The sequence below is a fragment of the Tachysurus fulvidraco genome, chromosome 22 (assembly GCF_022655615.1).
Source record: "Tachysurus fulvidraco isolate hzauxx_2018 chromosome 22, HZAU_PFXX_2.0, whole genome shotgun sequence".
NCBI classification, from domain to species: domain Eukaryota; kingdom Metazoa; phylum Chordata; class Actinopteri; order Siluriformes; family Bagridae; genus Tachysurus; species Tachysurus fulvidraco.
In genome coordinates, this window is record NC_062539.1 from 15371147 (window position 1) to 15386294 (window position 15148).

The following is a 15148-nucleotide window of genomic DNA, read 5'->3' on the forward strand; positions in this document are numbered from 1 at the left end:
ACAATTTTAAAAGGACACGTCCGCGCGTTTAATCACGGTCTTCCTAATGCAAATAGCCGCTCGTTGAGAGGGAGTGTCACTGAAGTAAACAGTTCTTTCAGAGGACCATCACTTTGTAATCACACAAACACACACAGGTCTCACAAAGTGCTAATCGGTTTTATGACGGCACATGAAAAAAAGAAAAAAAAAACAACTGGAGTTCTAACACACCAAGCTTATAGTAAGCAGAGCACCATATGTGCCTACTGAATGTTAGTCATGAGTGAAAGGTTGAGCTATTAGCTGTGAGGCTAATGTAACATCAAGAGACCCATTAGAGAGACGCCATAAATCTGTGCTCATTCAGTGCAAGGCTCTGTGCATGTGCAAGTATGAGTCTGTGTGTGTGTGTATGTGTGTATGTCATTTTCTATGAATCAGGTCTCTAAATACAGGTGTCTATGTTGTACTAATTTCCCCACAAAGCTAATATGTGATCTGTGTCCCAATAATGTCAGATTTACATGAATGTGTGTGGTCTGTTTAAGTGGGGTGTGTGTGTGTGTGTGTGTGTGTGTGTCTGTGTTATTATTTTGTATATAAGTCAGGTCTCTAAATACAGGTGTCCATGTTGTACTAAAATCCCCACAAAGTCAGTGTGTGATCTGTGTCCCACTAATGTAATATTTCCGTGTGTGTGTGTGTGTGAGAGAGAGAGATTGTGTGTGAGAGTGTTTGAGTGTGTGTGAGTGTGTGTGAGTGTGTGAGAGAGAATGTGTGTCTGTCTACATTTTTTAAAATCTTGGTGGAGACAGGCCAGTTGTTCTTAAAATGTTAGAAATGACTGAGAGACTGAGACATTTAGCAGGTCTGCTTAACTAAACTGTTGTTTTTGTTTCTTTGTTTTATTCAGTGTCTGCTTCTTTAAATAAATAAAATAATAACAACAATAATAACAATAATAATAATAATAATAAATATAGCTGCAAGCAGCCATTCCGGCGTCAAGCCGATCAGGTGTGCTCAGAACATGTCGCTGATGAACCAAACCAAGTTTCGTAGCGATATGGCATTGTTTTAAAAATCTCATTTCCACTAGGTGGCGCTGTCACAAAACATTGCATGCACCCTCAGGTCATGACTATAATGACATATACAAACTTTCGTGTCAACACGCATAAGTTTTGCGAAGATACGGCCTCACGTCTGTTTTGGCGTGCTCGCCGCCATGTATGTTGCGACGGTTTGGTATCGTTTGACTCAGCATGCTTCAAGGAGTCTAACAACACCTACTTCATGATTTTAGACTCAAGTTTGCAGTAGTTATTATCGAAAATAGCTATTTTTCACATCTCGTGGCCACTAGGTGCCGCTGTCACGAAACGTTGCTTGCACCCTCAGGTCATGACTATAATGACATATACAAAGTTTTGTGTCGAAACGCATAAGTTTTGCGAAGATACGGCCTCACGTCTGTTTTGGCATGCTCGCCACCATGTACGTTGCCACGGTATACGAGAAGGCATTGGTCTATCAAAAAGTTTTTGATAACTTTTTGTCAAGGGTGTCTCTAGATGCTACATACCAAAGGACATGCAAATCGGACAAACGGTCTAGGAGGAGTTCGAAAAAGTAGGTATTACGGAAAATTCATAATGGCGGAAAGGTATTCATGACAGAAATGATGTCATATGGTGCATTCGAATCGGCTCTAGGCCTCACCAGTCAGCAGTTATGAACATGAACATAATTGGATGTTTGGACTGTTGGTGGCGCTAAAGGGTTTGAGCTAGACACACCAAAGTTGATAGAGTAACTTCTAAGACTTGCCTTTACATGTGTGCCAAATTACATAACTTTCCAACATACGGTTCTATGGGCTGCCATTGACTTCAATGGAGGAAGAGGAAGAATAATAATAACAAGAAGAAGAAAACCGACAATAACAATAGGTGTCTACGCCCCGTCGGGGCTTGACCCCTAATAATAACAAAACCGACAATAACAATAGGTGTCTACGCCCCGTCGGGGCTTGACCCCTAATAATAATAAAAAAGGTTTTCCATTTGGCCAATAAATTAGGGTCAATGAAAGGTCCTTGCAGTGTTAAAAGATAGTAAGATGATGATGATGTGTGTGTGTCTGTGTGTGTATATGCGTGTGTGTGTGTGTGTGTCTACTGACCTGACGATAAGTGCCCTCCATGAGTGTGTCAATGTTCTGTAACGGGGCAGGAGTCTTGTCTTTAAAGCGTGTGAGCAGTCGCCGTTGAATGGCTCTGAACTGGACGGCTCGCTCTGAAAGCAGGTCTTGATACTTCTGCGCGTTCACTCTGAGCTGCAACATACACAAAATCAACAATACTGCATATGTTTCAGTGTGTGTGTGTGTGTGTGTGTGTGTGTGTATGTGTGTAGGGATAAATCCTCAGACTATTAAGAAAGGCCACTGCTAGCGGTGTTTATCATCAGTCTGAGCAAATAGGTTCCGACTGAACTGTTTACATGTACCCTAAACTCGGAGAGCTGTTTAAACAGCTCTGTTTAGGTAGAAGTATATGTAAACCGAGCTACAAGCATGCACAAGCAACATTTAATGTCACCTTTATTATTGTCAACAAAATTTATGTCTCGTTGTACTGTATTCCTGTCCACCCTCACATTATAAATGTGTAACCTGAACTCTGTTCCTTCGAGAAAGGTTTCCTTTAACCGACACATGGGTCAGTCGATTGTCTGCCACTGAACAGGTTATTAAACATGTTCAGATAGAAACTGTATCAAACTTAATCGTATCAAATTACTTATTCAATTATACATTTCTTTAGGTAGATGTTTTATAATTCTAGCCAAGCTATAGAATAGGTTATTACAGTAGTTCACCTATATACTAAAGTGCTGTTAATTCTCAATGTGGATGGTTTGATTAATTTTCTATAAACACCACGGCTTGTACATGCGAGTTTATATTAACCCTTGGTATGTTGTTCGGGTCTGTGGGACCCATATTCATAAACATCAATAGTTTTGAAAAACTTTGCTTCCTTGTAAATTTGTTGATTTTTTTCCACTCATAACTTGATTAAATTGGATTTTCTTTATTTTATTACACTTTATTAAAAAACAACAAAAAATGAGTAGCACAAATATTAACCATATATGCTGTTTATATTGCTTGTAATTGGGATGAAGTAAACATCTGTAGAGTATTCATTCATTCGTTCGTTCGTTTTCTACCGCTTATCCGAACTTCTCGGGTCACGGGGAGCCTGTGCCTGTCTCAGGCGTCATCGGGCATCGAGGCAGGATACACCTTGGATGGAGTGCCAACCCATCGCAGGGCACACACACACTCTCATTCACTCACACACTACGGACAATTTTCCAGAGATTCTGTAGAGTATTTTAACATAAAATGTTTGATTGTGTTGAATTAAAAACCCAAAAATGCAGCGGGTCATCAGACCCAAGAACAACTGGCTGAGTAACAAAAATATAAACAATATGTTATCAATATGTTATCATTTCTATAGTATCAGCTTAAGAAACTTGCATAGCGGATGCTCCGCGTGATTAGTGGAAGTTTTTAGTTGTGTCGTTTGGATCACGCCTATGCAATGCACTTTAACTTTCCTCTTGGAAAATTTCCTCTCGTTTGTTCAGATCAGCAATCTGAGAGTTCATGACATCGACCTGTTTGAAAGGTTATCGGTAAGTGTCTTGTTTTTGTATGAACGTTGCAGTTTATTTGTCTTTAAATAAAACTTCTGGTTTCGTATTTCCTCGTATAAAAACTTATCGTAGCTAGATAAAGTCGCTCAAGACTTAATGGTGCCTTGGAGCGTAACATCTCACCTCAAAGTGGTGATCCACAGTCTCAAAGAATTCAGCTAGTGGGATCGGGCCGGAAAAGCTGCTGCGGAAATCTTTGACTCCAATTTTGGCAAAATGCTGCTCGAAACGTTGCACCAGTTCCTTGGCAACCAGCCAGATATCCTCAAAGCTTTCACTCTGGATCCTGTAACGCTCTGTAGGAGGGCCACATACAGGAACACACACACACACACACACACAAATCAGTGACATCACCCTTTGCCTGGCTCTCCACAACACCTGTAATTAACCCCTGCCAACTTAAAGCAGATCACATGACTCTTTCTCCTGATGGATATTTGTGTTTATGTGTGTGTGTGTGTGTGTGCCACTCACGGGATGTTTTGGAGGCTAGCACAGTGATCCGAGAACCAGCGATAAACTGGAAGGCTAGGGCGTTACCCTCCTTATCCTCTGCCTTCTCTGAAAACTCTTCATCAAAATAAGTAGGAAAAAGTGAGCAATTAATAAAAGCAATAAACAAAACAAACAGCCTTTTTTTGGTTTGTTTTCTTCAGCGTTTTCCTTGTTGTTTGTTGCTACACCTCTCTCTTTTTCATACACATCTTTCTCAGACCGCCCCACTGTGTGCCAGGAGGGATGTCAGACAGAGATAGACCTTCTTATCTCCCTACAGGACGCCAGTCAAGGTGAAGTGAGCACAATGGCGGTGCCCCTTATCTGTCCTCCAGCTTTCGTCCCCTTACTTTTATCTCAGAGTCCGAGCGTTCCCTTGTCTGCCGCTCCATTGCTGTCCCCTCCATCACCCGCTCACCACAGCCGCGCATAGATAACCCATCATACGCAGCTGATAATGATGGAAGAACTACTACACAGCAATGCTCCTGTCACCAATCAGACCTGAGAGATGTGCTGATTTCAAAACTTTAGCTACTGATATTTAGAACACAAGTCTACAATTAGGAACGAGGCTAAAGGTCCCGGCTCGATGGTGCTCAGATCTGAAGTCGTCTTCCTATCAGCATCACTGTCCCTTTGGTAGATCGTGCATCACTTCCAGACATATTTGATTTATAATATCTTGTTTGAAACATATTAGGTCTAAACTACATTAAACGTCTAATTTTAGATCTAAAGCTACTTGCTATACAGTTTCTTTTTTTAAACTGTAACTTATATCTTGGCATTGGAGAAGCTCGGAAACGTAGCAGTAATAATTAAATCCGAAACGTGTGTTCAGTGATTATGTCTGAAAATGTCTGGTACATTCACATGGCAGACCACTACTTTCATGTTGGATAAGAGCTAGTTATAGGCTATGAAAGGCATAGTGATTATGTCTGGGAGAGTTTCTTTACTGAACTGAAGAAACCACGCTAGTCACAGATTTCACATTAGCTTCAATTTGGTGCAAACTGAAAACCAACAGAATACAGGAAAACGCCAATTTTCACTATACAGCACCTTTAAAATAAGGGTTCTAGTTTGCTACTGAAAAGCTGAAGAACCCACTGAACAACAAATCTCTTTTATACATACATACAGTACAGTACAGATGTTTCTTTTTTATTTCATCACGTGTGGGGAAAAAAAACAAAACAACTCATACATACCAAGTCACTATTTTATTCAGCATTAAATACGTGAAATTATCTGGCTAAAGCTTTTTTGGTCGTAGAGCTCCGGAGTTTTGGACCAAATTTCTTAAAGCCATTCCAACATATCCATCGTTATACCCTACCGATTTAAAACATTACTAAACAGTTTGTAGAAGTTCAATAAATACTGTACTTTGGCTTGTGTACTTGGTGACTAAACACTCTACCAAATGGTGGTATTAAACTCTGTGTGTGTGTGTGTGTCAGCGTGGAGTTTCCATGGGGGATGTAGCCCAGATGACTGTTTAGATTTCACTTGGCTGTGACCGTGTGGAAGTCGATACCAAAGCCGTTTCCTTCCACAGTGCAGCTCCTCGAGAAAGAAAGTGATGATGGACATCGCTCGTATAAGTTTGCCGCACTCACTAAAACAAGCCAACGTCACAGTCCTTTCCAGCCTTGCAACACGCTTTAAACACGCTCTTGTCAACTTCCCCATGGCATTCGGTGAAAGAGATTGAGGAGATCTCTGCTGCAAACTGGCAGGATATTTTAACACTTTTAAGGCTGACAGAGATGATTTTGTTTTAACGTATTTGTCCATAACACGAGATAGCACATGCTGACACACTGGTTTCGTATGCATGTAGATGAGTATGTAGTGTTTGTGTTGACGTGTTGTTGTACTTTGTGTTGGAGTACCTGGGAAGGCTTCGGTAAGGTTGACGGGGGGTTTGTTTGTGTCCACAGTGATCTTGTACTTGGAGTTCTTGGAGGCAGCGGTGGGGCAGCAAACCAGGCAGAGAGGCAGCACGAACTTGCACTGGGCTACTCGCGGAACTCCTGGCAGCACAGATATATATAACGTTTTAAAAACATGCCGAGCACAACGACAGAAGAAAGGCAAGGATATGCCAGAGAGATCTGAGTTTTTAACTGGATCAAGATGGTAGTAGAACTAAAAACTAAGGTGATCGATGTGTCCATCCTTAAACAAGTGTGTTAAGAATCCACTTCCTAGTATCGATCATGCCCTTCAGAGCTTCAGAGCAAAATGCTGCCACACACACTGCTGATTCTTAGCTAGATTCTGAGAAACTTGCTGTTAATACCAGGTATTCAGCACATAACAACAGCTGCTGCTCCACACTGCTACCCTAATCCCGTCCTGTAACGTCTTGCCAGGTAACCAGAGCAGCAGAGCCTCAACACAGCTCAGCTCATGTCACTTTTACCAGGATAAAGTGGCAAGATCAAAGCAATCGCTGATCTTTCAGGGGTGGTGGTAAAGCAAAGGGTTAAAGAAAACCTGAGGAAATGACAGACTATATATACTTTACCTAATCTTCTTGCTTATCTTTCCGTGGGAATCGAACAGGAACCTACACTTCCTGCCTTGATCCGAGTTAAGGATTTTGAGGTGATTTCTCAAAGCTTGTTGTCTCTTTTCAAATCCTTGTAAGAATCTTTGCCAGTGTTTCACAAACACATCTAGTTGCTGGAAACCGGTCAGGATGTTAGACATCTGATTTGCACTCTCTCTCTGTTGGTGCCCAGATCTATCTGTCATAGTGTTGCCATATCTGATGGGATCTCTACCACCACTCACAGGCCTGAGCTGAAACTGCACCTTCCTCCAAATTTCATCTAATCACTTCTGTTACTAGGAGCAGACAAAATCTTATTTCAGTAGACAAGATTTCACCAAAGCGGCCATATTCTCATAGAGAATCGTGAATGTGTTCAGCATCGATGGCAATCTTCCTGACGCAACCCTCCCGACTTATAAGGACTTAGGAGCGGCACTGATTAGCTCCCTGCAATGGAACCAAACCACCTGAAACCAAACCCAGGCCACGGCAATGAGAGCACAGGATCCTGCCGCCTGACCTCCTAATTGGCTCCTTGGTCTACAGGTCAATAATACACGTAAATCAAAAGTCTACAGCGACCCTGATCACCATCAAAGACATTCTTAAAAAAGCAAAAATATGTAAAGGGACCTTGAAAAATTGATGCTGAGGCTCCCACTGATTAACAAAATGGTGTTTTCATGGTTACGTGGTTCATGTGACAATCAACGTCAATATGAATTTTCTGTATGTATCCATAACATAACAGCATGTAAGTGAAAGACCAAATGAAAGTAATGAAAGTATGAATGGAGTCTAGTCTGTGTGTGTGTGTGTGTGTGTGTGTGTGTGTGTGTGTGTGTGTGTGTGTGTGTGTGTGTTGTGTTTCAAACTAACATAAACACAGCTCTAGTCCATCCTGTCAGTGGCGGTACTCACCTGCAGGGTTCAGCTCTGTCATGGGCAGCGTAAAGTGAGCGAGAGTGAGAGGGAAGAAAAAAAAGAGAAAGAGAAGCCAAAACAAAGTTTGCATTATGTAGCTCATTATCCCAGCACACAAAACAATGTATTTAACACATTATTGGAGATGGAGGATATGTGCAGGCAAAGATGTACAAAAACATGGATACGTTCGGTGCTTTGATATAGTCTATGTTTCCCCAGTAAAAAAAACTAAGGCCTACGGTGTATATATTAAAGGGACGTAAAAGCCAAACGTGTTGCTAACTGACTTCTAACCAAACACATGTGAAGCTGATTTATGGAGAGACGGCTGTTGAATGTTATGAAGTATTTTGTGTGGGTTTAGTGCAAAATTGTAAATGATGATCATTTGTGTACTATTACTAAAAAAAAAAAACAGGCGAAGTACTAGAACTAAAGATTGTGTGTTTTTTTTTAATGGGGTACCGATCCTTTAAACAGAAAGTATCCGCTGATGTTTTTTTTTCTATACAGATTTTCATTCCAAATATTGTGTTATTATATGTTTAGTTCCCTACATTATGTTAAAGATAAAAAATAAACAGCTTAAAAAGTCTGCAGTTGATGTAGTTCGGTGAAAGAGGACCTTGTGGAAACGTGTCAATTCGATGCAAGTGATTATTTAAAGACACAACCACTGGAAGAAAGAAAAATACTTTAGACACTTAGTAAATATTAAGCGAGACACAGCCAACTCACACAATAACACAAATCCTTGACTTATACACTTTCTGTATGGGAATTCTGTCCCTTCTTTTAGGACAAATGGGCATTTGACCCGCTTCAAAAGTCCACACAAGAGTCAAAAGGTGGATGGAGAAAACTAGTGTTCACTGTAAAAGCCCCACTTTTCTCTCTGACAGGACATCAGTCCTCTTTGAAAAAGCCTTTAAGTTCTTAGGTTTCCTCTGCTCGGGGCAATAATAGCTGCCACGACACTCAGTATTCGCAGGCATGTCACACCTTCTGAAATAACACCTGAGATGAAGTTGGAATGGAGCTGAAATGTCTCAGAACTCGATGTGGCACGGCTGTCTATGAATACACACCTCCTTCCCGCTGTAACGGAAACTCTAACCACCCCCGGCGAACCCTTGTGCCTCCCTGGAAGGGCCTCGCCTCTTTATTTATTCGCTAAAAGGAAAAACTGCCATTGCGTATAGAGCTAGGCATTTTAAGTAGCGGCCACATCAGTCATTCAAACCGCGCTTCTGAAAACACAAGACGTCTCTCGACAGCGTTACCTACAGTGCTGGCGAGTTTAGGTTTAAATCTGTCAGCGCCGCATAAGAAGTCAATTTTTAACCTGGAAATAATCACAGATTAAAATTGCTTACAGCTGAAGGTCCTTTTACACTGATCTAGGACCAGATAGTCCACTAAGGAACTTATAGGACACGTTTCAGATTACACAAACATGTTCTTACCCTAAGGGTTTATTACTGGAGGTGACAAAGTTCCTTTTGGAGATTTGTTTGGGTTCGCTGGCTGAAGTAGACGGATCTGAACGGGCAATTATGACCACCGTGAAGATCAAAATCAGTTGGCTGATATACATTATAGGTGACATAGAGGACATGTTTAAAAAAAATTCGTAAAAAATGCCAACAGAAATGACATCACAGTTATTTATCATGTGGAAAATGATACTGATGAAATGCAAGATATTACAGCGAGCGAGATGTTAGGAAAAAAAGCTAAAAGTCTTTTTTTTTTTAACCCTGTATTACTGTAAAATATGTAATATAGACGGTAATAAATAATTATAAGTAAGTGTGTTTTTGCTGTTGTTTAGTTTTGCTTTTTAATACCCATAAACCAAATTTTGCAGAAATCCAGTTTTGTGCATATATTAAACTACGTTCAACATTTTAGAACTGATTGTCCACAGTAATCAAGAATATCCCACAGACGCTGAGAACAGAAAAAAACATTGATTAGACTGAAAGAATTCTTGATGTGCATGAGGTGCATGGACCCTTATAAATTCCTGAAAAGCAACGGATGCGTCAAGCTCTTTTTTTTCTTTATGCCCTATTCAGCAAAATCATATATTGTATTGTACATTGTATAGTTTTGTTTGAATATGATATATACATATATCAATATGATATAACATATATATATATATATATATACACACACACACACACACACACACACACACACACACACATATATATATATATGCATTACATGTGTATGCATCAACAGATACGGTCCCTGTCTGTGATTTTTACTGTACAGTACATGGCCTGCTTCATATGCCTGAGTGTTGGGTGCTGTGTAAGGTTTGTATGAGTTTGTATGATGCCTTCTGATGCTTCTTGTTGTGTATCTCATGCTTCGTTAGAGCTGATGAAATCCAACATCTGGCACTTGGCTTTGTGTGCTTGTTCCTGTTGCCAAAGCAGCAGGTTAGTGCTGACTTTAGCCTAGCGCTGAGAGATGCTGTACAGTATTCATGCACTTGCTGCACAGGATTCGATGGCGGATGCCTAAAAGGTAAGAAAGTGTAGAAAGCTGCATCGCACCCAAACATGCCAAGGCTGCTGCGGCAGTCCGTCATTGCGTCTACACCAGACAAGGCTTCCAAAACTGCGTAAATCCCTGCTAAGTGGTTTTCTAAGTGGTCTTGACAGATGTTAATCCCTTTACCGATGTTTGTTTTTCTTTTTTTTTTCTGGCCTGGGTTATGTGGAGGGTGTTAAGAGTCATGCTGGCATGGTGACAGCAGGTGCTAATGTGACACAGGCAGCTGCCCTGTAGACCTTGCGTGAGTGTGAGTGAATTTGAAGTATGTGGTTTTAAACCTTAAACCAGAGCGGTTTGGGAATAAAGTGACTTCTGCCCATGGTTTTAGGTGTATAGGTGAAGGTCATGTCTCCTTCACTGGTACTGACACTCAGAGGACACGCCTCTTTCACAGGCACTCAAACTCACAGGACAAGACTCTTTAAGTAGTGCTGATGCAGAGGGCACAAGTTCTCCATTAGGACTGACGCAGAGGATATGCTCCCTTCACTGGGACTAATAAAGAAAGGACACACCTCTTTCACTGGGACTAATAAAGAAAGGATACGCCTCTTTCACTGGGAGTAATAAAGAAAGGACACGCCTCTTTCACTGGGAGTAATAAAGAACACGCCTCTATCACTGGGACTAATAAAGAAAGGACACGCCTCCTTCATTGGGACTAATAAAGAAAGGACACGCCTCCTTCATTGGGACTAATAAAGAAAGGACACGCCTCCTTCATTGGGACTAATAAAGAAAGGACACACCTCCTTCATTGGGACTAATAAAGAAAGGACACACCTCCTTCATTGGGACTAATAAAGAAAGGACACACCTCCTTCATTGGGACTAATAAAGAAAGGATGCTGTAGGAGTGATGTAAGCAGGTGATAACTAAACGAGCTTGCTCAGTGATTAAGGTTTTGGACAACTCATCAGAAGGTTGTGAGTTCGAAGCCCAGGGCCTCTTAGCAAGGCCCTTAACCCTCAATTGCTCAGTTGTATAACAAATTGATGAATACTGTATAAGTTGCTCTGGATAATGGTGTCTACCGAAAATAATTAAATAAATAGTACACACTTCCTAAAGTGGGAACAAAACTTAGGACTATAAGGTTATATGCATGTGTGTGTGTGTTGCCTGTGATTGGGGTTTCCCCTCTCTGTAACAAGTCAGTGTTGAATGTCCAATGTGCCAGGGTTTGTGTGTGAGAAAGAAAGAACCGAGTTCCACTTGTGATCTAATATGTCAGACTGAGCCGCCTGTGAAACGGACAGCCTTTCCACTCACTTATTTTTAGAGGGATAATCGTAAAATGAAAAAGAGTCCAGATTTAAAGCTCGTTTAGGAAGCTTTCCATGAGCCTCTGCCAACCTATACGGCGTCCAAAGGAAACAACGGCACAAACGGCGGCCTTTTCACTTTTTCTCCGTGAAGCATTCGATTGAGCAAAATAATCGTAAAAAGCAGTGTGACATTTGCGCTGAAATACAGTAAAGAGGCTCGCTGAGGGACAAGGATAATGTCTTCCAGAGCGTGAACACCGTCTGGGTCCAGAAGCGTCCTCTCACGCTTGCGTGCATGGAGTTTCCCCGAACGTTCGTTTCAAGTGTCAACTGCTGGATAGGTTTAGTCAGTAGAATTGGCAAAGCCATTCAGATAGAATAATAGATTTATATTATTATCGATATTAATATTCTGGGCAGCTAGTTGATATATTGTATTAGAGAATTTTTTTACTCTAAAAATAGACAAACTGTAGAAGGTCTCACGACTAGGATCGACAACAAAAATGGCATTTACGTCACGTCAGAATTAAAGCGGCGAAGGATTTTCCGTCTCGTAAAATCCGTTTATTTATTATTCGACGTGATGGTTTCTAAAATGTCTTGGAAGTGCGATATTATAAACATTATAAATCCCATTTAAAAAAATAAATAAATAAATAATACGTTTACATAATAAGATAACAATAATTCTGTTAGACACAAGGTTTAAACACATTGGGACCTGCTGCTTTAGGAGAGAAATAGACGTGAAGCAGAATTACTGATGATTATTATTGGAATAAGATTTTTGTTCCTCTTATACCAGGGAACATTGATAAAATATTGAAATAAAAAAAAAACAACACGTACTTTTTCTCCATTTGGAGTTACATTTAAATGTTCACCACACTCTCTCCCGGCAAGCGATAATACGTTTAGATAATGGCATTTATTACGCAATAAACCTTCAGACTCCTCACAGTAATGCTAAATAAACATCTCATAGTAATGTGGAGTGAAGGCCATACAGTACACTAAACAACTAAGTCCCTGTGTATAAAAACGATAAGGTATTAGAATAAGCGTATTAATATAAACCTTTGATTTGCTTTTCGGGTTCTGTCCGAGCTACATCGTTACAAATAATAAGGAGAACGTTCTGACAAATCGGAATCAAGAATTCTGTAGTATTAAGGAATCTCTAATTTGGTACTGTTAGCAAAACTAAAGGGAAAGACCCTTTTACAATAGACCATTCTTCTGAAAAGTGCCTCAAATGAATGTGGACACATTTTTAAAAAAGTTGTTGTTTTTTTTGTTTTTTTTAATTGAAATAAAAAAAAAAGAAACTGATTAAAAAAAGAAAAAACAATAGGTGCAAATATACACTTCAGAATACGGATTATTATTGTTATTGGAGATCAGATGATTATGATATCTGTAATTATTATCATATCATTGGGTTTAATCGCTGGCTTGTGTAGAGGAATAATAATAATAATAATAACAGACATAATTACAGATACAGAAATTATAGAATGGTGTGTGTGTGTGTGTGTGTTGTACCTGTGGGTGAACTGTAGGACACGGCCACTTCACCGCTCAGGTCAGCTGGCGTATAATGGCCGTTAAGAAAAGCTGAGAATGCCACCGCTACCTGAGAGCCGATCCCTACAGACACAAGCATACACAAGACTAAAGGTCAAATGAAAAAAAAAAACGTGGATAAGAATGTGACCCATACGACAAAACCGTATCAGAGGGGTGAGTGGCAAACATACACACACACACACACACACGCACAAAAGGATGGGGCAAAAAAAAAACCTGGAAAAACCCGAGTTGAGTATTATTGCATCATAAAACATACGAGCCAATCAGGTTCTAAAATGCAAATCCCAGATTAATTGTGGTGTTTCTTAGATAATCTGGATTTTGTCATGAATAAGTTTAGGTGCTTCTGTGCTTTTATTATTATTATTATTATTATTATTATTATTATTTGTTTGTTAGACAATTTCTTAGTTAATATAGAAAAAAAGAGAAAAAATAAGCAAAAGGTTTGACCAAAAATGACAAAACTTTAATACAGAAAAAATATATACACTATTAATTTTTTTTTTCATTAATATATCTAAAAAAAAATTCTATTTTTGATTTTATTTTTGCATTTACAGTTTTTTCCCCCAATCATACAGCACCCCTCAACCCATACATGATACGGTAAAGATATTGCTCATAACTTGCTGAGAAGTTGATGTTTAATGACATGTTAAGTGCAATGTTTTAGACCCAGGATCTCCAAAAGATCACCACAGGAGGAGAAAGAAGGGAATGGAGGTTGCATTTTTATCCCTTAACATCATAAGTGAAGTGAGGTGGAAGGAAGATAAAGAAAAGATTGGAAGTACTGTCTGTTTTATATAAGAAAGTGTGTGTACTGTATGTTCAAATCTTTCCCACGCACACACACACACACACGCACGCACACACACACACACACACACACACACACACACACACTTCTCTCGCATCAGCTCTTGAACTAACGAGCCATGTGTTAGGGGCCAGCACAGGTGAGCGAGCTGCAGCTATGTCCCAGGATTCCTGAGAACAGCCAAGAGATTAAGTGCTCTACCAGTCTGCGCCTTCCACTATTTTCATGTCTTTCCATCTTCAGTCCTCCATTCCTTTCTCTCCCTCAAAGCAAGACAATACAGGGAAAAAAAAGAAGAAAAAAAAAAAGTGCGATTTAGGTCAGATTGATTTATCTTCGGATTAATGATTAGATCTGTACCGATTCCTTTTCTCAGACCGGAGCAATAAAAATACTCCTGTCACATTCCTGAGAAGGTTCTTTTGTGATAAATGTGTCACTTTACGTAAACTGTTATTATTACCTACAGATTCCTTTAAACATTTGAACCCTCGGTTGCCAGCAGAAACACATCTAACCACCTTTACGCCATTTTCTCCTAATCTATTTGTTTTTAATTATCTTTCTAGCTTGTTCTTAAGATGACTTTGAGATCTAGCACAGGAAGTAAAAAAAACACAAATCAAGAGCATTTCAGTGAGAACGTTACACTTAAACGGCCAGCTAATAAACAACTATTTATTATTATTTAATATTTGTTATTATTAATTATTTATAATGATTAATCATTATTTACTTTATTCTCTCTCTCTCACTCGCACTCTCTCTCTCACTCACTCTCACTCTCCCTCACTCACTCGCACTCTCTCTCTCACTCTCCCTCACTCACTTGCACTCTCACTCTCCCTCACTCACTCGCACTCTCTCTCTCACTCACTCGCACTCTCTCTCTCTCACTCTCCCTCACTCACTCGCACTCTCTCTCTCACTCTCCCTCACTCACTCGCACTCTCTCTCTCACTCACTCGCACTCTCTCTCTCTCACTCTCCCTCACTCACTCGCACTCTCTCTCTCACTCTCCCTCACTCACTCGCACTCTCTCTCTCACTCTCCCTCACTCACTCGCACTCTCTCTCTCACTCACTCTCCCTCACTCTCTCTCTCTCTCTCTCTCTCACTCGCACTCTCTCTCTCTCTCCCTCACTCGCACTCTCTCTCTCTCTCCCTCACTCGCA

General features: G+C 40.2%; 1 protein-coding gene across 8 annotated transcripts in view; it reads right to left on the reverse strand.

Moving 5' to 3' along the window:
• Positions 1–15148, reverse strand: part of bbs9 (Bardet-Biedl syndrome 9) — a 112114-nt gene that overhangs the window by 66033 nt on the left and 30933 nt on the right. For 7 of the 8 annotated variants that reach the window (XM_027142658.2, XM_027142655.2, XM_027142659.2 and 4 more), the window contains 6 exons: positions 13102–13206; positions 7705–7719; positions 6116–6256; positions 4191–4286; positions 3837–4009; positions 2167–2319 (listed from right to left, as the gene is read on the reverse strand). In XM_027142658.2, coding sequence (XP_026998459.2) covers positions 2167–2319; positions 3837–4009; positions 4191–4286; positions 6116–6256; positions 7705–7719; positions 13102–13206 — 683 coding nt within the window. The remainder of the gene's footprint in view (positions 1–2166; positions 2320–3836; positions 4010–4190; positions 4287–6115; positions 6257–7704; positions 7720–13101; positions 13207–15148) is intronic. The other variant, XM_047806181.1, reaches the window with a different exon arrangement.